Source organism: Chaetodon trifascialis, chromosome 17 (genome assembly GCF_039877785.1).
Source record: "Chaetodon trifascialis isolate fChaTrf1 chromosome 17, fChaTrf1.hap1, whole genome shotgun sequence".
NCBI lineage: Eukaryota > Metazoa > Chordata > Actinopteri > Chaetodontiformes > Chaetodontidae > Chaetodon > Chaetodon trifascialis.
In genome coordinates this window covers 12,485,637-12,510,005 of record NC_092072.1, presented here as the reverse complement: position 1 = coordinate 12,510,005, position 24,369 = coordinate 12,485,637, and the positions used below count along the sequence as shown (strand labels likewise).

Here is a 24,369-nt window from a genome sequence, read left to right as displayed (position 1 = left end):
GGACTGAGGATTAAATCTCATTGCAGAGGTTTTACCAAAATTTTGAGTACGGTCTTGGCATCCTAAGTGGATTTAAAACATGCTGAATCAAACTGTCTCCCGAGTTTTGCTGACTCCGCATACAGCTGAGACCGTGAAAGGGAATGTTGTCATGTTCAAGGAATTAAAGTCTCTCCTTTCAAGATGCAGAGCAGTCAGTCTGCCAGCGGCCTATTAAACCGGTCTGAGTCCCCGAAAACTCTGATATCTGGATGAGCCTTGTAGTGCGAGACACTGACATAAATACTGCACCCAGCAGAGACTGGCAACATCAAATTACAGCTGAGTTTACAATAGCAACAAAGTACAAACAGGAGGAGGCCATTAATGTTTACATCCCGTGCTGTCGCAAGCACGAGTCTCTCGTTCATTACTAGACTCACGCTTCCTTCTGTTCAGTGATACAGCTGGCGGGTTTAGTTTGGTAGAAAGAGAAGAGTTCCTACATGAAACTGCTCACAACAGAGTCTGTGGATGATCTCGAGTGACCAGGTCGTGATTTCTGGAAAGAGACATCGCTGTTGAGTTTTTCCAGACAACTCACACCAAAGTAACATAAAAGTAAGATTCTGGGGGAACTGTCCCTTTAAGCAAACTTTAAGCAGACTAAAACGTCAAGGTGACAACATTATGAGATGTACTGTATGCGATGAGCTCACCATGACGTTTGTTAAAGTGACCCTCGCTAGGCCCCTTACTCATCTGTCTCCACTGTGATTTGGCTCAGTCAGAAAAGAAAAACTGGCTTGTGATGTGACTGGATTTTTGTCCGGTGGTATAGTTGAGTTTTCCACTGTGTTTCTGATTAGGATCACATCCCACACTGCGCTGCGCTCCTGGAATGCTTATTTTGGCAGTGCAGCTGTAACACTGAACAGTCCAAAAAGAAAATCCATTAAAACATTACTCTCCAGACTCCTCTGTCCTGTTGACTGCAGTTTCTTCCCTATTTTAGTCAAAGGAGGAGCGGAGCCAGGTAACCACAGAAATAAAAAGGAGGAGAATGGGGGGCAATGAGGTAAAACGCAGGGACTAATGCCAAGTAATGCCAGAAAAAACAAAAATCACCTGGGGAAGAAACATGAGCTCTGGGTCATTACGATGAATCCCCCATACTGACCTAATTTAGGGGGAGGAGGAGAGGAAAAACAGCAGGAGAAAGAAGAAACGGTACAGGAAGGATACAGCCCCAAGGCCTCCCCATCCCCCTCCTCCTCCTCCTCCACCAGGCACCCCAACAAGCTTGGCACCCACAACCATATGGCATCTTCACTTGGAGAGAGACAGAGAGGAGGAGACAGAGAACGAGAGATGGAAGGGACTCGGCTTGTTTCGACCTTGGACAGGAGGAAAGTGGAGAAAGAGGGGAGGTTTTCTTCTCCTTTAAAGGCCTTTTGCAGTGCAAGGTTTGACCAGGGCTGAGAACGGAATGAGGGAGGAAAGAAGAGCGACCAAATGGGCATTTAAGTATCACCAGAAATATTAAAAACAGGCATGTGGCAGTGTCTAAGAGGATCACTCTGAAAAACACACATTGTTTGACAGCACACCACTGTGTCACTAGCTTTTATAACATCAGTGCGACTGAGGTATGCTGGAGGAAAAAAGAAAAAAAGTAAATATTTAGCCCGGTATGAATGGTTCTTTGTGAAGACTCAGGTTGGTACGTACGGTGGCTTAGCTTGTTAATTCGCATACCATGTACAGGGTTTACTCTGGATTCTAGAGAGGCTTAAAGTTCTGGACAGAAAAAAGAGGGTCCAAGGCTCACACAGAAACATTTGTGAATGGACAAAATGAGCAAAGATGGAGACCAGCGCTGAAACGATTAGATCATGATCTCATTAGTCAACAATGATTTTGGTCATCTATTAATGTTTAAGTGATTTGGGCTTTAATCTGTTGTCTGAAGTTGCCCTCAACTCAAAAATATGTTTTTACCACTTGTTCCTACAGTTGGATATTTGAGCTTCACTGTGCAGAGTCTGGCTGGTTTTGACTGGTTTCACATTCATCTGCTGAAAGTGGAAAGTTTCTCTGTGCTCACTGAAAATCCCATTTTAGAGAGACGGGCCTCCAAGCATGATCTGTGACGTCATCAATAGTTTGGAAGTCAATCCTGGTCCAGTATTCAAAGTGTGATGGGGAACCATGAAGCCTACGATACGCAAACACATTTAATATATTGAATGATTCAGCATGATAGTAAAATAATCACCAGATAAACTGATAATAAAAAGAACTGTTGGCTGCAGCACATCTCTGATACTGCAAAGAAATAACTGATGGATACATGAATAACGAGTAAGAATATTGATTTAGAAGATTTAATAAGATTTAGAAATCGTATTTCAATGTTATAAATGAAGCTTTGAACTATTCGGTACAATCCTACCTAATACAATAATATACTAGGTTCTCAAAAACAACATTTTTGGTCGACTGCCTGGTGGTTTATTTGACAGTGAATTGAAGCTGATGTAAGTTCAAATCCCTGCTCAAGCTGTGCTGCTAAATATACACACTCACTTTGATCTTGGTGGCCACTGTGCAAATGACAGGCATGAGGCAAATGGCTGTTGTGCTGAATTTTGTGGCACAAAGCAATGGCAAAATGCATCTTTGTCATGTGTAATTCCAGATTACAATTTGACCATTTTATGACCATATTGACAAGGGTGAAGATGCTGCTTAACAATTACTGTGGTAACAAAACCTTAATGTTGTGTGTTTGAGCTCCGAGATTTGACCAAACTGCAATATGGACCTGGAGTAAAGCACCCAAAAATGTCTGAAATCAATTGTCTTCACTATAAGGTTTCTACTTTGAGCGTCTGCAGGAGGAGCAGTAGGAAAAACAGGGTAACACAAACAATAGTTTCATTGTTTTAAAGAGAAATAAGAGCGTTAACATTTAACTGATGAACAGTTATTGTATCATTTCATGCTTAACATTAACTTAACACAGTTGACAATCCATATTAATCTAAACAAAATCACAAAGATCCGAGTGTCTGGTGAGTGCAGTTTGGTAGCAGCATCGACCCTCAACCAGTCCAGTCAGTGTCCAGTCATCTGGCCGCGCTGCCCATAAATGCCACATGCAATATTAATACCCTCTGTTTGCATGTCTCACACAGGCACTGAGGCCTCTGTGATGTTAAGAGAGCAAAGCATGAGAAGTAAATATGCTGTTCTATCTACTGAAAGAGGAAAGAAAGAAGAGGGTGACTCTGACTCACTGTCAAAAAAGACCCAGATGGGACACATAAGTGAAATCAAGAGATGCAGAGAGCTGAGCAACACCAGAAATGCAGTATTCCATCCCAAAAGAGGAACTTGGGTATGACAGTTGCCATATCAGAACATGTCATGTATTCATGAGTCGTGACTTTTTCCACCCACCTACGCATACCCCATTTATCACTCCAGTTCTCCCCTCTAACTCCTTCATTCCCCACCTCTCCCATCATCTCTCCACTCTTCCTCTCTCTATGCTGACTCAGCATCTTGCAAAGCCCTGCATCTTTTTACCCGACAGGGAGCCAATCAGCATCAGTGAAAGCCTACAATGTGAAGGCCTGTGGGTGTCACAACGCACTCACTCATCACTGCCAAACACTGATCTGAACTCAGGTTACTGGATGTGTCGTCCAGGGAAAAGAATGAATCTGAACAGGGGGAGATGTTAGCTTGTCACGGCTCGGGTGAATGATTCTTGGAGGCGGACTCTGAAGTGGCAATGGTTTGGTCCTTTCATCAGCGCCCCATAAGAGCGCTTTTTCCCATATTTACATATCCATATAAGAGGTTGGAGGATACTACAAGGAAAACTGACAAAACCTCAACACTTGTTTTGACTAAAATCGGTACCTAATGATTCATTTGTCATTTGTTACCAAAGAAGAATAAATGCTGGATACTTAAAGTTGGATTGGAACTTGAAATCATTGAAAGCAGCAGTATTTGCATTTCTTTGTCAACATCTTGGCAATGAATGGAAATTAGTTTACAAAGCTGAATTTAAAAGATTATGATAACAAAATGACAACAAAGTCAAATGAGCGTTTTCTACCACGAGAAAGAGGATGCTTTGGTTATGCTGAATGCACAATTTCTACGCTCTTGCAGTCTTGCTGAGTCCTGTATGTCACCACAGACAAAAAGAGACTGGAAAGTTCAATTTCAGCGCGCCGTGGAGAGATTTCAGACTGTTTTGAGTTGCTGTCTGGATCTGTGTGATAATTTGGAAAAAAATGTCACATTCCAGCGATTCTGAGATATGGCAGAGAATGCAGACAAGGCAACCAAACACACACACACAGACACAACACAGACACACAGACACACAGACACACAACACACACACAACACACACACACACACACACAGGATGAAGCAGGAGAGGGAATGAAGAGAAAAACTGTGAAAAGGCAAACGGGGAGAATGAAAGTGTTTGTGTGTGTGAGAGAGAAGGAGAGGAAAGAGAGAGAGGGATAGATTTAGAGAAAGCATAGGTCATAACAATGAGTCTCCTACCCCCTCCCCCATCCTATCCAGTGCTCCAGTAGTCTACAGTGCTGACAATGGGTCCCCTTTATACAGAAACACAGTCTATCAGCCAGAACAACTACATCAACTCCAACAAACCACAGGAATGTCCTGCAAATGTCCTTCTCTGTCACTGGAATGACATTTAAAAATGTCTGCCTCTTGAGATCCAGGAATGGATTATTGGGTTGCCAAAAAGAAACACGCAGTCTTCTGCGCTCTCTGGTTTGAAAAGATGCGCTGTATGACGATGCAAATGAAATTTGGACTCTTCTGACTCTGCGAATGTCAGAAAAGAAAATGGGCCTCCGGTTTGAGATCTGTTAGAGATCGAAATAGTATTCCTCACACCACTAAGATGATGACAGCTTGTTTGAAATGACTTGTCTTTGAATCCTGCCTCTTGCAAATAACATAAAATGTGCACTACTCCCCTCTCTCTTGCGCTTCAGTGGATAAACTGGTAGAAAATAATACATGAAAAAGCTGATGGAGCGAGTGTTGCAGTGACACTGCGATGGCCTCATGATGACTAGCCAAGATCGCTCACCTTGAAATTGCTGGAGTTCACCCATCCCGTTAGCTCGTCCACGGTCTTATCCAGCCGGGGTTTGTCCTGCTCCACGTCCGGGGAGCGCTGCGGGTCGTTCAGGTAGTCAATGAGGTCCTGACCCACCTGCAACCTGCGGGTAACGTCTTTCTGCACTACCTGCTGGTAAAAGTAATCCATGTTGTCATGTTCCTCCATTGGGCACTCAGTGCCGTGTGGCCAGCCACTGGAGCCGGCCGAAGACAGGGAACAGTGGTCGGTGCAGCGGGGTCCGAAATAGATTTTAACTGTCGTCCCGTGGAGGTGCAAAGAGACTGTGCGGTCTGAACTGCGTCTAACTGATGATCGATCATCAACATGCAATCCCTTGTTAAAAAAGTAAATTAATTTAACTCAAAAATCACCCCTCTACTCAGATCAAAAACTCAACTTTGTATGACAAAGACGTAACGTTAGCTAGCTAGCTCAGTTACAATACGTTAGTTAAGAAGGTTAACTTAAAACTTAAAGAAAGTCCAGGAAATGTATAATAATAGTGGACCCCAGCAGGTTTCTTCAATATATTCGCATCAAAACAAGATAGCAACCCTGGTTGGCTATCTGTTATGCTAACAAAAATAGCATTTAGCCAGTTAGCACACCGACCCAAACAAGGATTGACTATTTCATATCAGCTAGCTCAGCTAGCTAACGTTAGTTATCCACAGGCCTAACGCCTGGCTCCACTCCGCTTTTCTATTCCATGACCACAAGCTGGAAAGTCTGCTCTTCTTCCAGCTGTCGTCTCCTTCAGCGGTAAAGTTGCACCAAACTTCCAGAATTAGGGCTCAGCTCCAGTCCCGCGGAAACTGGTTTCTCTGTAATCCAGGAATAGCCACCGCTACCGCTAAACCTGTTACGAGGCGCTGAAAGCTTGCGCGCTGCCGGGGACTGCAGTTTACCAGGGGGCGCAACCGATCAACGATCAGGCCGATGGGTCTTCAGGCACCGCACAGCTAGCCAGAATAATGCCTGATGTAAAATGTTGAACTATCAACTGTACTGTAGCCCACGCGTGCTTAAATATGGAGATAGATACACCACAAGAAAGTGAAATTATATAGATATTTTTTAATCATTAATTATGACTAGATAATTTCTCTTTTCTTTAATACGGTAAGGAATAAAACAAACCGCACTGTTTTTGTGGGTGTGTCTGCCGTCTGCGCGGCTCTTGGGTGACATCCAGCGGTCTAGCTACGGTGTAGCTTGTGTTAAGTTTGCCGCAGTTTTACTATTCAGTACTCTTCAGATATTGGGAGACAGAATCTCACACCGGAGAGACAAAGCACATTTATTATTAGTCACTTTTATTTATTCATTTATTTTTTTTTTCATTTATTTCTTTATTTTCTTAAACATAAAACTGTTAAAACAGCTGTCAAAGAGAGGGCATTAGTATCACAGCCAGTCAAGTCAGCTATGTATCCAAGTCCATCTGAGTCTTTCTTCATCTTTCTGTCTGCCCGCATTGCTTCAGTCCCATCCATCGTCCTGCCAATCTCCCCAGTCTTTGAGCACATGCCGCTATACAGCACTTGTCAGTCTCTTGTTTAGCGCAATGATGCGAGCTGCTTGTTTTGAAGTATTTTGAGTGCTTTGAGTAGTGGCGTTTCATGCTCAATACACGTTACTCCGCATGGAAAGACCCTTTGGTCTGAAGGAGTGTCTGTATAGAGTTTCCAGTCACTACATTTGACATTCCTGTTGTCACATATGTTTGTAGGATTGGATGGGTGGGAATTTGCTGCTGATCAATCAAATACATGAGATTGGCAGATCTAATTCTAAACAATTCCTCATGAGCTGTTTGGGGCATTGAGTGAGTATATTGAATACAGAAAATTCATCATATCCTACATCATCAGTAAATTGCCAATTACATAAAACTACGCTAAATTAACTCCCAAATACATAAATTCATGTGATTGTCAAAACGTTGAGGTGCCTTTGTTCACATTCTCATTACTATTATCTCAGCTTTAAGCCAATTTCCATTTCGTTTTGAAGCAAAGTTGCACCAACATTAGCCCTGATTGATATCCAAAGACACACAGCAATAAATTTGAGTCACAGACCTCACATTCCAGTTAAAAACAGCGGATATACCACCGTTTTATCAGTGTTACTGAACTCAATCTGAATAGTTGAGAGACTGGAGACCTACTGATGTAAACAAGTTTGTCTGTGGCGCTAACCTAATCCAGGATGTAAACAAATGCTTATTTAAGTGGTCAAGTAGGAGCTAGTGCACAGGGCTACTGACAGGATTGGATCAGGGCCTACAAGCCAACATAACCACGCAGTGCACAGGAGAGGCCACTCATCCCAGTAGCATACAGAGTCAACATAATGTTTTTAAACGCTGAGGGTCTGAATCATAGGTCCTTTTTAGTCAAACAGCAAGTTTCTTTTTTCCCATTTCAAAAAGAATGGCAAACATTATCTCCCTCTCTGAATAGACAGGCATTGACAATTACAATAAGCACTGAAAAAAAAGAAAATAATACAATTTTTTGTTGGCCTACCCCAATTCTGAGAGAGTTGCCATAAGTGTAATTCTTTTTTTCCATTGCAAAACATTCTCTGTATGAACAGAATCAAAATCTCAACAAAAGTTTCTCAGATGCACAAATATGTCACATGTCCCATTCTGTATTTCCTGTTTTGTTTTTTTTTTCTCAACGCTTCCACACAAGAGAATTGGGCCGGCGGAGCAAAAGCTTCAGTGTTTATATCCAGAAGATCCGCATTTCCCACAAGCCAGCGCTCCTCTCCCTCCATGCTGCGTGCTTATTGGTCAAAGCAGAATGAATCACAGGATGGTCACATAGAGGTGTCATGTGATTGGTTGAGATGATACTCCACAGAGAGCAAACTGTTGTCCAAGACGACAATATCGTATTTATTTTTTCTTTTTAGTTTGAACATGATGCATCCCAGTTCCACTGTCCAGACCCACCCTCCACCTCCCACCCCTCATCTCCAGCTGTCCAGAAGCAGTCCTCTTCGCCCACAGGTGGGGAGTCAGGGGTGTGAGGAGCAGAATGGAGAACCTGTTTTTGTCTTTACATTGAGAAAGAGAGAATGAGACAGAGAGAAAAAGTCCATCCATCCATGTTCTTTCCACCCACCCCTCCACGCCCAAACCCGGGGCTACTGCAAAGCTGATTGGTGAGCAAGAGGAGAGAGGAGGGGCAGGTTCAACTGATCAGGGATCAGTGGCAATCAGTCTATGTATTGATCAGTGATCAGGAGCAGTGAGTGGGTCCAGCCCCTCCTCTCCCCTTGACCTACCCCAGTCCCCCCCACTCCCACCCAATTTCAGCCCATATCAGAGCAGCAGGACCTGTAGACAGAGGTGGCCCCCCCTGGCCCTCCACTGTCAGAGGATGATGCAGCAGCGGCACAGACGCTGGCCACCTCCATGTACAGAAGGAGGGGGTGTCACTGGGGCAAAGTAGGCATGGACCTTGATCTCTGGGAGGTGGGCCTGTGTAGGGAGGAGGTGTGTTAATACAAGGGTATAAAAAGATGAACAAACAAAACAAAATACACAAGATATGGTCACAGTTCACTTCTGTGTCCACTCGATTTTTCCTTTAAGGGCCGGTGTGTGAGATTTAGTGTGATCTAATGGAAGAATGTAGCAGAAAATGTAAATTTTTTCAATATGTTTTCAAAAAACAAGATGTGTCATGTTTACTTGTGAGCTCTGGTGGTAGGCAGAATTTTTTTATCCTTCAGACAGAGCAAGGCTGTCTTTTCCCCCCTTTTTTCTTCTCTCGTCTTTATGCTAAGCTAAGCTAACTAGCTGCTAGCAATAGCCTTATCATTAATGGACACATGCAAGAGTGGTGACGATCCTCTCAAGTAACTCTTGACAAGAAAAACAATAAATGTAATTTCCAATTACATTATACCAAGTATTATTTATAGCAAGTATAAACTACTATTTATAGTTTTTACATGGAATAAGGCAGAAAATAATGGAGCAGGATGGGAGATTTTAAGATGTCAGTTGTCATATCCAGCTTTTATTGACTTTTATATGACTTCCACTGACCCGGATGCGTTTGATGCCAGCCCTGGTGACTTGCTGACAGTCGTACAGCTCAATGCGTTCCAGACGATGGCAGCTCTTCAGGTGCTCCAGGGTCACATCAGTGATGAGGGGGCAGTTGTCCAGTTCCACCACGGTGAGGCGCTCTTGACCACAGGTGCTGCTGCTCAGGGCTCTGATGCCATCGTCCGTGATCAGCTCGCAGTGGGACAGGGACTGTCCGGGGCACAGCGGGGTTGGACACACACAGATAGGTGGATTAAAGGTCCATACGTATGCAGAACTTGGCACAAAATCAGAGCTGCAGGTGTAAAGGTTTACCAGTGCTTGCAGGCGAGGGCAGTGGATAGAGAGCTGAACCAGGGTGTTATCTGTCACCTGTGGAGAGGACAAGCTTGATTATCATACTGTTCTCACATGTCTAGAGACAGCTGAGAGCCTGAATTCACAGATATTGGAAGCAGGTGTTGCATGTTTGCATCTAGCTTTGTATCCAGCTAAATCTTTTTTCTTGTGTCACTTCTTTTCTGCTCTGCTTTCTGCCAAAATCAGTTTAAATACAGAGGTCATTGGACTGCTCTCTCTCTCCCTCTTGGCAGGAAACATACCCTGTCATGCTGACAGTCACTTGTTTCTTTTTCCCACAATCTAATCTTTACCCAGACAAACAGATCAAAGCCAAGAGTGACTCCAGATTCAACATGAAATAAATGCCTCGAGCACACTGTTGAGAATAAAAAAGGAAGCCACAAACTTACCAAAATACATTCTTCTAAGTCCATTTTTTCAAGCTCATGGCAATTCTGCGAAGACATACAGAAAGCATTCAATTAAACTCAGAGATATTGAGGTGAAATAAACCCACCAAAAGGAAACAGGACAAAAGGAACAAAATGAATCTCACCCTGGCCAGCACAGTGAACCCAGCGTCTGTAACATGGGAGCATCGTGCAGCTTCCAGGATCCTGTGAACACACAGATATACACACACACACAACCTGTAAAGGCGACGTGGAGAGCACGGTGTAGCACTGTGTTGTACCAAGGTTCATTAAAATCATCAGCCAGCAGTTGGGGATGAAGAGGGACTCAGCGGGCTGCACTGCAGTGTCACAGATTCTTAACTAGGTTTGGGATCATGTGTCAGGCCTGAGATCATTCGTCAGATCCTGACGGTGCCTGTTCAATCTTTAATTTGCGAGCTTTACACAGCGTGTGGGTTGTTTGCCCTAAAGTATGTGGAAGGACTACAATGATGAAAAGCAGAGGAGGCATTTTCAGGTAACGAAAATTACTTGCACAACCACAAATACCTATGATGACTTAGTTCATTTTTGGAAACAATAGTAGTCTACAATGCCTGAGAGGGAGATTTTGTGGATACTGCAGCAAGATGTTGGTCTCCTTGTGTATTTATATTTGTGTGTTTTCTCACTTGAGTCGGGGACAGTTGAGCCCCATTGCAGTGAGGGAGGCATCAGTGATGTTACTGCAGCCAGACACACACAGGATCTGTAGCTTGTGGCATCCTCGGCACAGACTGACCAGGCCTTCATCTGTTATTTGCTGGAGGCAACAGACGCACAAGACAAATTAGAAAATCAGAGACACACAGACATATCCCTCATGCATTATCATCTCCCTCCTCACATCCCACAACCAAATGTGTCTTACTGTGCAAGACTGCATATTGATGGTGGTGAGTTCTGGGCAGTGTTTCTGAAGGTGTTTCAACGCTCCATCGTCCAACTGGGTTTAGAAAAAAAAAGCACCGTACTGTTAATCAAACACATGGATCAATAGTTCATGTATGTGACTGTGTACATGTGAGTTGATGTGTCCAGGGATAAAGGGGAGAATCCTTTGCTCTATTTCGTGCCCTGTTTTTCCATCGAGTTACGACTACTGTCCCCTGTCAGCCCCAAAAGATGATTCATGAGGGTTTCACGGTGTTTTTTTCCCAAGCAAGAAAAATAGACTTTGGTTAAATGAAAAAAATAAAAATAAAAACAACTGAGCACACAGCCTGGAGAAAATATAGGTTCTACAGAGGCAGCAGGAAAAGAAAATGCAAGCTCAACACAAACCACTACATCAACAAAAAAAAAACAACCAATGAGATTAAAATACAAGTAAAAAACCCAAATTCCACAGGATGGAAAATGCAGTGTGTTGGGAACAGCAAGTAGGGAAAAGGGCACATTTTTCTTTAATAAGTAATTTTTTAGTGGTGGGAAAGACGTGTGGCTTCTGGGGTATATCATATTTGATCTCCTTAAATAATCTGGGAATTTATAGGTTTTTGTTTTGAGTTTTGACAATTTTCCCTCAGCTGAAGCAAACTGTGAGTTGTCTTCACCACCAGAGGACCTTGTTTACAGTAAACTGTAGTGGACAGTGTCCTCTGGCAGCAGGTAACACAATAACATTTGATGCATGAGAGGATAAAAACCAGATCAGGCACATATGTCTTAACCAGTCTACACACTTTTTAAGAAATCTTGACATTTTATGGTGAAAATGTATAAAAAGATGAACCTTAACTTCATTTGTTTATAGAATTATTTTTATCTTTTATTAAATTTAATTAGACAATCATAAAAGATACAAATAATTGGCCGATGAAAGGAAAAAGGAAAACTCTTGTCCTGTATATATCCCTGTCTCTCTATATGTCTGTCTCTGTGTGTGCGCACTGCCGTTACTGTACCTGTGTGCAGCCTCTGAGGAACAGTGCTCGTAAACCATTGCAGCCTCTAGCCAGAGCCTCAATGCCATCACGTGTGATCTGGTCACACCATGACAGGTTCAACAACTCCAGCATTCTGCAGCCATCGCTGAGCATGCACACACATTACACAATGAACATAAGGACAAAACACACAGGACATGTGAACCAAATTGAGGTACGTGTTATATCACACCTGCGTATGTTTATTAGAGTTCAACAAATAACAGTGTGCACAATGTAGAGAGTGTGTGAGGGCTTGAGGGGGAATAGAGAACTATTTTCTTAAAGGGGTTAATTGGGGTTGCGTTGTGTGGTTTTGGGTTAAAGTAGCCGGGGCAATATCGAGTGTGCGGGTGCTACCTGAGGGCCTTGAGGGAGTGGTTGCTGATGGACACACAGGAAGTGAGATCTAGCTGTTTGAGTTTGGAGCAAAACTTGCTGAGGCTGAGACAGGTGCTGTCTGTGATCTTGGTGCAGCCGTTCAGGTTCAGCACTTCGATGTTTCTGCAGTTCTGAGCAAATGTCCTGGGACACAGTGGAACAGTAGAGAGGGGGGAGGGGAATTACTCAAGAGCCGCTTCATTGAATAAATAAGAAGTCAGATGCTGTGAGCTGCTCAGGAGCCAATTAACAGAGTCATCTACAGACCCTTGGGAGGTTGTTGTACAGCTACTGTATGTTTCTATTTTTTACTCTCCAAAGAGCAGCTTGTACCTCTTTAGATCAGTTACTTACAGAGATGATACAATGTGAATGAACAGATGAAGAGGTTTCACGTAAAAACTAAATTAAACTACAATTGCTGTTCTTATGTTTTTGTTTGTGTGTGTGTGTGTGTGCACACAATAAAGTGAGATTTAATGGAAGACTCCCTCGCACAGAGTCCCCTGGGACTGAAGAGGCACAAGCTGCTTAAACTTTAAACAATCATCACACCATGTGAACGCAATTTCTTCAGCAAGTAATCAAACCAACAAGACTTTTGGGAAAAGTCAAAGCAGAGCCACACTTCCTCTATCAGAGTACGCCACGGACACAATGAGAATCTCACTTCATGGAGGCGTCCCCCACGCTCAGGCAGCCCCTGAGGCTCAGCTGCCTCAGGAAGCCTCCACATCGCTTCGAAATGTTCTCCACCACCCGGCCCTGAGAGACACGGGGACAGAGAGAACGAGAGAGGTGGACAAAGAGATGGACAGAGCCACAGGACAGAGGATCAGCTGCGACGTCACAGTCGGCACCAAAGCCTACTGACCCAGCACTAAGCCTTGGGCTGGATAATGCTACTCAACAAGCACACGCGTGCAGCACTTAAAGACAAGCGCGCACACACACACACACACACACACACACACACACACACACACACACACACACACACACACACACACACACACACACACACACACACACACACACACACTCTGTCCATTCCACTCCTTCACTCTTTTTTCTCCCTCTCATAAATGCAACCCCTCACCTCTATGTCTGTCTGGAAGTTGAACAAGTCAATCTTCTGCCAGTTGCTGCCATCGAGGGCCAGGACGTTCCACGCCTGAGAGGGTGACAGACAGGTTGTGGACGGAGACAGACATGTGGGTCAGACAGAGGTGGGGAGGGGGGTGAATGGGGACCCTGTTATCGTGATATGCAGGAGAAATGAATGAACATGGTGGGTCAACCTCTCCTGCACAGCACTCTGTGGGTTTAGCTGTGTGTGCGCATGAACCAGGAACACCGGGTACTCGCTGCTGTCTTCACCTCTTAATCTGAGGTGAGGATTTGCTTCTTTTCTCTGTTTTAGATCACTGTAACCTGGAGAAATAACATTTTCCTTACAGAAATACACTGGAGCTGCTGTAAGAGAAGCAGCCTCCTCAGCTCTGCATCCACGTGCCGAGCCATTATTATTCACAGATAGCTCATTCATAAACGGCTTTCAGCTGCAGAGCACTGTGGCTGAACAGTGGTCCGCTCATTCGTAACCAGCAGATGGCACTGTGTTAAAGACATTTCCAGAGAATTCAATGATGGTAAACTGGTTTTAATTTAAACATACCACAGTTTAGAATTACATCGATCCATTCTCTTGAAACAACAAGTGTTAGAGCACAGTGGGTGGTTTGGAGGTGTAGAGAGGGAAGTGCTTACCTTGGACACTTGGGCACACCTACAGAGTGTGACCACATCTAGATAGGAGAATATTCTAGAAAGAGAGACAAAAGCACAGGATGAGTTTGTGTCGGATCTCTGGTCGTTCTCAGATAAAGAGCTCGGCTTCTCGCTTAACTTTGTGTATTTACATTTTCCCATTTGTGTGATTTAATATATGCTTTTGTGTGTGTGCGTGTGTGTGTGTGTGTGTCTGTAGAAAACAGAACAATCCCCTGTGTTCAGCTGGTAGCCCCACAGACAGGCAGTGTTTGAGCTGTGGGCCGGTCAGCCACAAAGGGCTGCATGCAGCAGGCTACTGGGTCAGCTCAATCCATTAATCTGCCAATGAGTAATCTCTGGCACTCAGACAGGCAAGGCCACAGACAGCATGGGACAGACAGACAAACATACTGTACGTATATCTACAGACAGACACGCACGCGGGGAAACCAAACATGGGCACCCCGTCTGATTAAACGGCCCATCGCTGCTCATAGAAGAGCCTTAGAGGGGCGATCTATAGACCATTTGAGGTATTCAGAGAATTGTCATGGTGCCAGCGCTGTGAGTGCAGCTGGGGTCTGAATGTCCTTTTAACCCTAGGAAACAGGAGCTGGCCATTGTTTCCTTCATATAGATGCAGACAAAGGCTGCGTGTTTAGATGTGTGTTGGGCCAGGGCATGCTGGGACATGTCCGTTTAATCTATACCAGAGTCTTGTGTCAAGGGAGTACACGCACACGGTCGGGAAAGCGATACAAAGACACCCACACATGTGCGCTGGAACATGTCGAACACGTGGACACACACACACACACACACACACACACACACACACAGTTCTTGGAGTGACTGCAAGGCTGCAGAGAAGTTGACCAATCAAGCAGGCGCTCATCGATCTGCCTTTCTAATAACTGGTTAATGGCTGTCACGCTGATCATTGATTGGCTGTCTGTTTTAATCAAACACAATCTGACTTTCCGTTATGTGCCAGAGAGAGGCCTTTTACCGACCACTGAAGAATTGTTGTTAATCACGCTCACGGGGAAGCGATCAGTCAGTGTGATTTGGTGAGTCCTGTTCTGAGTCCTGTTTGACATTTGCACTTGGTGATAAAAGCATGCGGAGAGCAGCCCGCGTGTTTCTGATGAGGACACACTGGTGAGTACAGATGGACTACGGCTGGATCACTGACGTGGACTTTTTCATAACAGTGAGGTGATATAATAGAGCCAAATTCAGAAGTGCAACATCATGAGCATGTTCTCCACCTTGCACAAGAAAAGGCCTCTGAACACAGACAGAAGAGAAAATGAGTTTGCAGCCTTTGATTGCTCTGTCAAATCCTGCCTGGGAACGCCTGTTTTCTCTGACATGGTACATAATGGGATTTTGATGGAGCGTAGTCCCATTTGTTGACAAAATGCACACCTGGCCCTTCAAGCACGGCTAGATAAGAGAGAATCAAGCCTTCACCGCCAGTCGAGGACTGTTTGCCATAGTACCTCAGGTTAGACATGAATTTGGGTGGTGCTAGGGAGGGTGCTGAGTCAGCGCTTCTGGGTAAGAAAGCTCTCTCCTATCTGTCAGGTTCTTCTATATCGCGACACAGTTTTCACAGTTTATATCCATGCTGCACTGGCCTAGATAACAGCTGTTTACAATGCACCACCTGAAAGGCAGACGAGCGCAAAAACAAGTCAGGTACTTGCACTCAGTCGCAGTGATATACAAAACATAAACCGCAACGCTAATGAGAACACAGATTAATCAAATGAGCACATTCATTAGCAGATATTCCTATGGCAACAAGCACAGAACGCTAATCAGCAGCTATTTTGATAAACTGCTAATCATTTCAAGCAAAAGTACCAAACATTTGCAGGTTGCAGCCTCTCAGATGTGAGAATTTGATGTTTTTTCTTTGTCATATCTCAAAGTTTTTAGGTTTGGACTGTAAAACTTTTGACTATTTTCTCTCATGTTCTTGCCACAAAGATGAATTGAAAAATTAATTGGCCGATTGATAATGAAAATAACTGTTAGTTGTATTTCCTTTCAACAGGTGTTAATGCCCAAAGAAGTAAAAGTGTCCAGTATTTCTGAAGAGAAATGCAAAAGATAAATCTAAAATTGAGTCGGAGAACATTATTCTTCTTCTTTCCTGTCCCACCAATCATCTCATGACCCCTTAGACTCATCTTGCATCCCCATGTTGAGAACCTCTGATCTACTCTAGGGTCTTAAATGATATCTAATCATAAACGTGGTGAGAATTTACTTCCTGTATCTGAATTTTGTAGTTCAAAATGTCCACACACAGTTACGCTATACAAACACACCTGAAACATAACATCCCTCATTATGTACCAGGGACTTAACAAAACAATAAATACCAAAAACAAAAATGCTCCAGTCAATCCATCAATAATCCATGGTTTAAAAACAAGATTTACTGTCTGAGTCTTCCTCACAGCTGATGTTGTATAAGCGTCTCAACATGACACATGTGACAGCAGGTCATGTGTTGTAGCTATCGAGTGCAAGCGAGTCCATGTTTTTCTGTCCACCAGTGCAAGCAGCGCGAGCGGTAATGGGTGTACTGGTAGTCTCTGTGGAGCACAGCTGGAGCAGCAGAAGAGCACAGCACTGCGGAATTCCCCACCAGCTAAGACAAGCTATTTATAGCACACATACACAGACATACAGTTTGCATAGGCCCAGGGAACACACACACACACACACACACACACACACACACACACACACACACACACACACACACACAGAAATACATTTCACATCATGTGTCCGCAGAAGGGCTTCATGCAGGTGCACCCCTTTCAAACACACATGCTCGCTCACACACGCAAAAATCCACATAGAAATCAGTCAACGGTGTGCGAGTGTGTGTGTGTGAGTGTGTGATGTCGGATTTATGGGTCATGGTGGACAAAATGTTGGTCTGTAGGTCAGTTAACAGAACCTCGTTCCAGATGAGTGACCAGCGCACGTCATATGAAAAACACACAGAGACACCTACACACAGCGAGTGACAAAACAAACACACACCGACGAACACACACACACACACACACATACACACTCACGTAGCTGTTCAAGGCTGCTTCAGCTAATGAGTAACCCTGACCTGAGCCCTTGTCCCAGGGTATGCTGCGTGGTATTGTGTGTGTGCGTGTGTTTGTGTGTGTTGTAGGGAGACTCTGTATTATTAATCTTACCTTAGAAGAAGCTCTTTGGGGAGCTTCTTGTTAATGGGGGCTTCATCGCTGTTTGAGAACACCTGCCGAGACACAAGATAAACAATAACAAAGAGCGTGCGTGCATGTGTGTGTGTGTGTGTGTGTGTGTGTGTGTGTGTGTGTGTTTGAGGTGGTCAAGAGCAATGAGACAGAAATAAGATACAAGCTGTTATAATTGTGCCAGAGATCAAAACATTGAAAGTGTCATTAGAGCACCACAGGAACACGACAGACACATACAGACCTGACTCAGGCATGATGTGTTTAAAGGACGAGTTCACAGCAAACCTCACGTGCACACACATGCATTACAAGCTCTGCTGGTCACTTTAATGGTCAATACTGACCACAAAAAGTTCACTTCTTAAAGCTATTTCAATGTAAGCGATGAAGGACGAATCCACAGCGATCCGTCTGTGTAAAGAACACACCAGAGTTCAGCTAAAGCGACGGTGATGTGAGGCTCAGTCAACCAGAGCTTTTTATTATTATTCTACTATGAAATTCCTTTTTTTTTTTTAACCATTGCTCCAGATCAGCAAGGAAACACTGTCCGTGGACTCACAAAGACTACTAACTTTGGAAGATACCCATTTGATTTATCTACTGCATGCTTGAGAATTTTTTTTTTTTTTTTTCGCATATACATGAATTTTGTTCTTCTTCACTTGCACTGAAAGCACTTCATACGTACAGGGCAGTTCCTTTTATCCGCTGGGTAAACTTTCACAGTCACACAGTGGTACAGAGACCGTCTTTGCTATGGAACACCGTGCTACATTAAGAGGAAATGACGACCTCTTTTTTAATATCTGGCGCCCCTTCCTTGATTATCTTTCCTTTGACATGGTAATGATGTAAACAAGAATGCATGTTATGCCATTCATAATGCATGTCAATGCAACTTATACGTGTAATTAATTAATCTATTCTTGTTTGCAATATCTGTGCAGTCTCCTTTGTTTGGTTGTGTAAAATTGATAAAAGAAAAGGCTTTCAAAGGCACCTCTTTGCAGCCAAGTTGGACAAGAGGAACGATTATCAACCAGTAACGCTTTCAATGTACATGAGTGAGTGTTGGTTGATGACATATTCCTTAACAAAAATAGAAACTTGTGCATCTTTCTAGTGAGAATAGTGAGGGAAAAAAAGCTATCAGGCCCTTAAGCTATGTTAACAAACAAGCCAGAGCTACATTTGGCTTTCCACGTCCTCTCCTTACAAGCTTATAATTCTGTTAGCCTGGTCAGCTTGTTGGCATGCTTATCTCAATTAGTCTACTCGCTGGATGTCTGGCCATCTGCTGAGTGGGACACACACACACACACACACACACACACACACACACACACTTACACACTCGCAGGTGATTCAAGTCAGACCTCTCTGTGTGAAGAACGGAGGCAGAACATTCTAGATCAGGTGGGCTGTATTCAGCCATGAATTTAAATTACGGCAAACACCCACATTCGCAGTGCCTCTGCAGACGCGCATCCTGCCAGTGATATACACTCGCATCCTCAAAGACTCCGAAGCTGTGTCTAATGAGGGGGACTCCCCACTGTGTCACACACAAACTCAAACACCGAAATGAGAAAACACAAAGGGGAGCGAGGAAAGGCACGGGAGGAGCAAAGGTTGATGCCGAAGACGCCTTGGCTCCAGCTAGCTCCGTGACAGACGCAAGCTCCTCGAAAGAGAAAGCAATAAAGGAGAGGGAAGATGGGAGGAAGGAGAAGCAGGAGGAGGCGAGAGGCTGAGGCAAACAAAGAAACGGCGCTACAGTCAGACACCACGATAAAAACTCGTCCACACGTCACTGCAAAAAATCAGAGTGAGAGGGAGGTGAGGATGTAAAGGTCATTCGAGGAGAAGAGGCATCAAAAAGACAAGCGAAGGAGTTGGTCGAGTCAAAAGATTAACTACGCTGGTTTGCATGTTAACACCTTGGCTCAGGTAACAACACAGCACACAATGTGGTCTGAAACACAGATGAACCGACTGGTTATCCAGTAATAGCTCCAGGATATAGCCAGCAACCACTGGTTCCCACATACCTCTGTACTGAATAACACATTATCTCAATCCACCAATGAAGGCTGGGGCCAACTACCTCTATGGGGAACTTAACGAAGGTTCAACGACATCCACGATTAAAGCCTTTATCAGCATCACGCGACTTTCCCTCTGTTATATTTAGAACTGTGTCAAATGAGGAAACTGAAAGAAAATTGACCTTAATTGAACAATATTGTCTGTGCAGAATGAGCCTAGCCTGTCAATAGACAAGGCCTTCAGCATGTTCACTCCCTGTCTCTCTAAAGCCAGAGGTGGCTTAGGATTTAGCACTAATTTTAGACTTAATTCCAAACCACCTCTGTAGCACATCACTCACCTTTGACCTTTCCTTGACAAAGAGTTACACACAATCTAGACAAAACCTGGTGGGCTTTACACCAGGCAGCATCGATGACAAACACAACAATCCTTTCACAGTATCTGTGATGTAAACACTCAAACTGAAACGCAGCTTTTGCTCTGTAATCGCTTCACGTTTGGCTCCGTCCAGACTTCCTCGAGGCTGGACACTCAGACATTTCCGATTGACTTCTTTATTACATTTCTGAAACAATGAATCCCCTAGTCGATCAAAGTAAATGTAATCACCAACATTTTTTTTAAGATCAAGTAAGGATTTCCGGCCATTTAAAGGAAAAATACCAAACATTCACTGGTTCAAGCCTGCTGCTGTTCTCGTTTATGTCCTTTAGGGCTACAAGGGTCACTTATTTTCATTATTGATGAATATGACACTGACAATCCAGTTTCTTGAATAACCGATTAGTTATTAGTTTAGTTTAGTCCGGAAAACATCATCAAACTACAGCATAATTTCTTCAATGTCATCAAATGTCTTGTTTTGTTCATCAGCTCACCACAGAATAAGACAAGAGCATCTGTGACACCAGAACAGCTCGCGTCTTTCCTTGACGATGTTACCTTGAGCGATCGGAACATGCGACGGGCATTTTTCACTGTTATTCACTGACTGAACCATTAATCAGAAGACGCTGGCGGAGGGCCTAGATGCAGTCTACTCTCCCCTTCCCTCCCTAAGCGTTGTGCAAAGCAAACCCCGCGGAAGAAGCTGCCAGGCGGAATGGCGTGAGCGCAGCATTGGGTGCGTAATCTCAGCCATTATTTCCAGGTACAGCGAGGTCCAAAGCCATCTCTGGTACGCATGCCTCATGAAAGTCATCACCTCAGCGTTCTGGTGCCCTCGTTCCCCGTGCCAGCAGAGCAGCATTCCCAAGCAGGGAGTTCCTCTCTGCAGTCGTACTCCTATTCCTCGACAGTGCACAACAGGGTGGGTATGCAAATCTGGCTTTTGAACTCGCGTGGCTCCAGTTCAGAGTTTCTGTTGCGGCATTAAAGCAGCTATGAGGAAATCAGATCCGTGTCATGTCATGTGTTCAATTTGAGGCCTGCAATGGAAAGTCTACAGAGGCCTCGTGGCAGGTGTTCACTATGAAGCATCATTGGGCTGTTAGTCAACCCTCCAGTCCCAGGTCTTACACCATCACCCCCTACTCTCCAGTCCCTCTCTCTGGCACACAGCAGCTCGTTTCCCACCATACGCTGGTTTTCATCTACTTCTAAGAAGCTTACAGCTCTGTTGAGAAATCCACTGATATGGCAACACACATCACCACCACCACCACCACCACCACCACCACCACCTTCTTTTCCCATTCACTCGCACACAGACCGTATGTTCGTACTACCGCCGAGCTTACAGCGGCCGAATACCTGACGGAGAAAGTCAAGTACCATCAAGTCAAACCTCAAGGAATGTCAACAATGCACGAATGATATTCAAATGGATGATGCTCACGGCGTCGGGGACGAGTTGGATTAGAGCTGATTTAAGGTTCGCACACAACTGCAAACGCCGGCGCAGCCAAAGAGGGTAATTATTATACCACAGGTATTAAGCGTTAGTGAAGGTTTGTGCGCTACACTACACTTCAAAGCCACCTGTAAGATCGCACGCAGTGGTGGAAAGTTGCACAAATATTTGCATTTTATGCTACTTTGCACTTCAAACCCAGGGCCAAACATTACACCTTTCACTCCACTTGACAGCTATAGTTACGGGTTACTCTGACAAACAAGGTTTTACATACAAAGCAGATACTCATATTCCAAAATATGATGTACATAATGTAGTAAAACTACCTCAACTTGCTACAACATTCAATGCTACACACAGTAATGCATCAGTGGGCCTCACTCTACCTGCATTGTGACTTTACTTTGGATACTTCCACGCTGCTAACATTCCTCTACTAGTATTTGTAGTGGTATCACTTCTTCAACTTGAGTCACAGATGTGACGACTTCTTCCACGGCTGCACCTGAGCACTGAGCTCCTATGACGGGGTGTGTGTGTGTTCACCACTTTCCAGGCGAAAACGATCACACAAATTTGGAGAGGTCGTGGGAGGAAACGTGACAATTCATAGCACTCGTGTTTCAGTCCACACGACGGCTGATTCTGGAGCTCGGAACCATCTGGAGTGACTCTCAGAGAGCCACCCCAAACCTCCTGTGGCACCTGTCATTCACAGACGCCACAGGAGGTGGCAAACCAGGGTGGTGACTAATTGAACGGCTACACTGCTTGTATTTACAACATTACTCTCCATCTGCAGACCCAGTGCCCCCCCCCCCCCCCCCCCCCAATCCTGAAAGCCTGTAACCTCAGGCGACAGTGCCAGCCAGCCTCGGCCCTGATATATTGACTATCCTCAGCCACAGCCCTCCTGTCCCGCAGTCCTGAGCTCCATGTTGTCGCTGTCTGCTGGTGCGGCAGGACAATCACAGGATTTCGGATTACCCTTGACCAACAAAACGCCTCGCATGTAAAATTAGGAGCACGGCCGGCCACACACGCACACGCACGCACGCACACACACACTTTGCTTATACAAGCCCACGACTCCCACGTCTGCTGGAAACAAACAGTTTAACCGTTTGGTGGTCCCCTCCCTCTGTCATACCTCGAACCGGCCCTTGGTGATACCGTTCATGTCTGCGGCGGCTCGTCCTGCTTCACACCGCGCAGACACCAGTCGAGCCGTTTGACGACTGCCGTTATTGTTTTTGTCGCCGTTTTATTTTTGGTCGGCCGGAGTGTAGGAGCCGAGCTGGAGCTGGGTCCTCACACCCTCCCTCCCGCCCCTGACCCAGCCGTCAGCGAGGCTCCTGTCTCCGGGTCAGCGAGGTGCTGGTGAGGGTGGTGTCGCTCCGGGGCGGCCGGCGGTAACGTTAACGGTCGTTGTCTCGGAGACCGACGGCTCCCCAGCCCGTCTCATCACAGGGCTACCAAAATAACAATAATAACATGGACGGTCTGTCAAGTGACTTCACTTCCGCCTCTCCCTTCATCGCTCCAGCGCGAGCCAGCTGGCCCCGAAATCTCCCAAGTTTGCTAAAACCACGCGGGAAACGGCACATCACCGTCCGCTCTCATGTCCCTCCGCATGTCCCCCGCATCGGGCGCACGTATGGCGGCTGACACGGACGTTTTCCTCAATGTTTTCTGTTTACTTGCGGGGAAGGGGAGGGTTTACGTGACGTCATTGCTGCGGGAAAAGCACGCGTGGTCGATTTGTTTTGATTGTGGGGTCTTGCGGAGATTTGGGCAAATAACGACAAAGGGTCCCTTTCTGGCTGCATTCGCCGCGCCGGTCACGTGTCCCGCAGCACCGGGACGTGACCTGACACGAACCTGCGGGTCTGATTAGAGGAAGGAAACACTCGTATCTGTGAACGCCAGATCCAGAGCCAAGACTTTCTCTGCACTGGAGATGTGCAACACGGTCACGTTAAAGCTTCGACCTGCAGACACACACCCAAAACAACTTGGGCGCTGACTCGTCACTCTTACATTATGTAAACTGTTTGGAAATGCGTCTTTCAGAAATAAAAATATGAAAATTCTACACTTCAAGTACTGAAAATGTACGTAAAGAACAACTGGCAAACGCCCATTTCATAGAGCTTTATGTGTACACAGACCTATCACAGGGCTGTTATCATCAATGTGTGAGCAGCATTTGTCTTGTCATTTAGAACTGAGTCCAACAAAATATATAACAACAACAACAACAACAATAATAAGGCAGGTTGGGCCAGGGGAATTATGAAAGGGAAAGATATGAGAAAATCCTTGAAAAAAATGTAAATATTGCTTCTACAGTTTTTTTTTCCACACTTTTTGAAAGAAAAACACCTAAATGACTTGATGTTTCTCCACTGAACGATGCATCATGTTTAAGATATTTATCATATTTTTTATATGAAGAATAATTTGTGAGACATATACACTCATTATAGCTGTCAAATAGGCGGCAAGTAGTTAAGTAAAAAGTACAATATTTCCCTCTCAAATGTAATGGAGTGGAAGTAGAGAATAGTATGAAATGGAAATACTCAAGTGCAACCCCAAAACTGCACCTAAGTATGGCACCTAAGTAATTGAACATAGTTACGTTCACTGGGTGTCAAATTGAAATATAAAGACGATACCTGACACCACAGTATATACAGTGTGTAGACTGCAGTCTATATTATTATGTATATTATTATTCTGTTGTCAGTGCTCAGCTGTGTGAGGTGCTTGCATTTCACAGCTACTTCACAGGTTATTTTTCATGCAAAGACATAATCACCTTTTGAAATGCTAAAATATATGCTCTGTTCAGTAAAAGACACAGCCTCAACAAGAAATTAAAGTCTTTAAACTCTTACTTTTTATCTGCCACTGTAGAAATCTGACTTTTTTTTTTTTAAGCAAATCAACATGTTTAGGTATTTTCTAAATACTAAGTTACATTTTCCATAATTCCCCCCTTTTAAAAAAAAGTTTTTAAACAATTTTTATTCATACTGGAAACAGGCTCAGATATTATCA

The 24,369-nt window shown here is 44.4% G+C and overlaps 2 protein-coding genes across 5 annotated transcripts in view; both read right to left on the bottom strand.

Annotated features, from left to right (window-relative positions):
* clasp2 (cytoplasmic linker associated protein 2) overlaps nucleotides 1-6,074 on the bottom strand; it is a 54,461-nt gene extending 48,387 nt beyond the window's left edge. For all 3 annotated transcript variants that reach the window (XM_070984159.1, XM_070984160.1, XM_070984161.1), the window contains exon 1: nucleotides 5,141-6,074. In XM_070984159.1, coding sequence (XP_070840260.1) covers nucleotides 5,141-5,338 — 198 coding nt within the window. In that variant the 5' untranslated portion in view covers nucleotides 5,339-6,074. The remainder of the gene's footprint in view (nucleotides 1-5,140) is intronic.
* Nucleotides 6,075-6,468: 394 nt separating this feature from the next.
* On the bottom strand, nucleotides 6,469-22,618 carry fbxl2 (F-box and leucine-rich repeat protein 2). 2 transcript variants are annotated; one of them, XM_070984158.1, is made up of 14 exons: nucleotides 22,454-22,618; nucleotides 17,370-17,431; nucleotides 14,125-14,179; nucleotides 13,454-13,528; nucleotides 13,025-13,119; nucleotides 12,334-12,498; nucleotides 11,953-12,079; nucleotides 10,917-10,991; nucleotides 10,678-10,808; nucleotides 10,147-10,207; nucleotides 10,001-10,045; nucleotides 9,564-9,620; nucleotides 9,246-9,458; nucleotides 6,469-8,672 (listed from the first exon to the last, which is right to left on the bottom strand). In XM_070984158.1, exons 1-14 carry the CDS (start codon nucleotides 22,481-22,483, stop codon nucleotides 8,565-8,567), a joined length of 1,299 nt encoding a protein of 432 aa, XP_070840259.1. In that variant the 5' UTR covers nucleotides 22,484-22,618; the 3' UTR covers nucleotides 6,469-8,564. The 2 variants fall into 2 exon arrangements, with proteins under 2 accessions (XP_070840259.1, XP_070840258.1); XM_070984157.1 differs by having other exon boundaries at nucleotides 9,246-9,620; nucleotides 22,454-22,611.
* Between the last annotated feature and the right edge of the window lie 1,751 nt (nucleotides 22,619-24,369).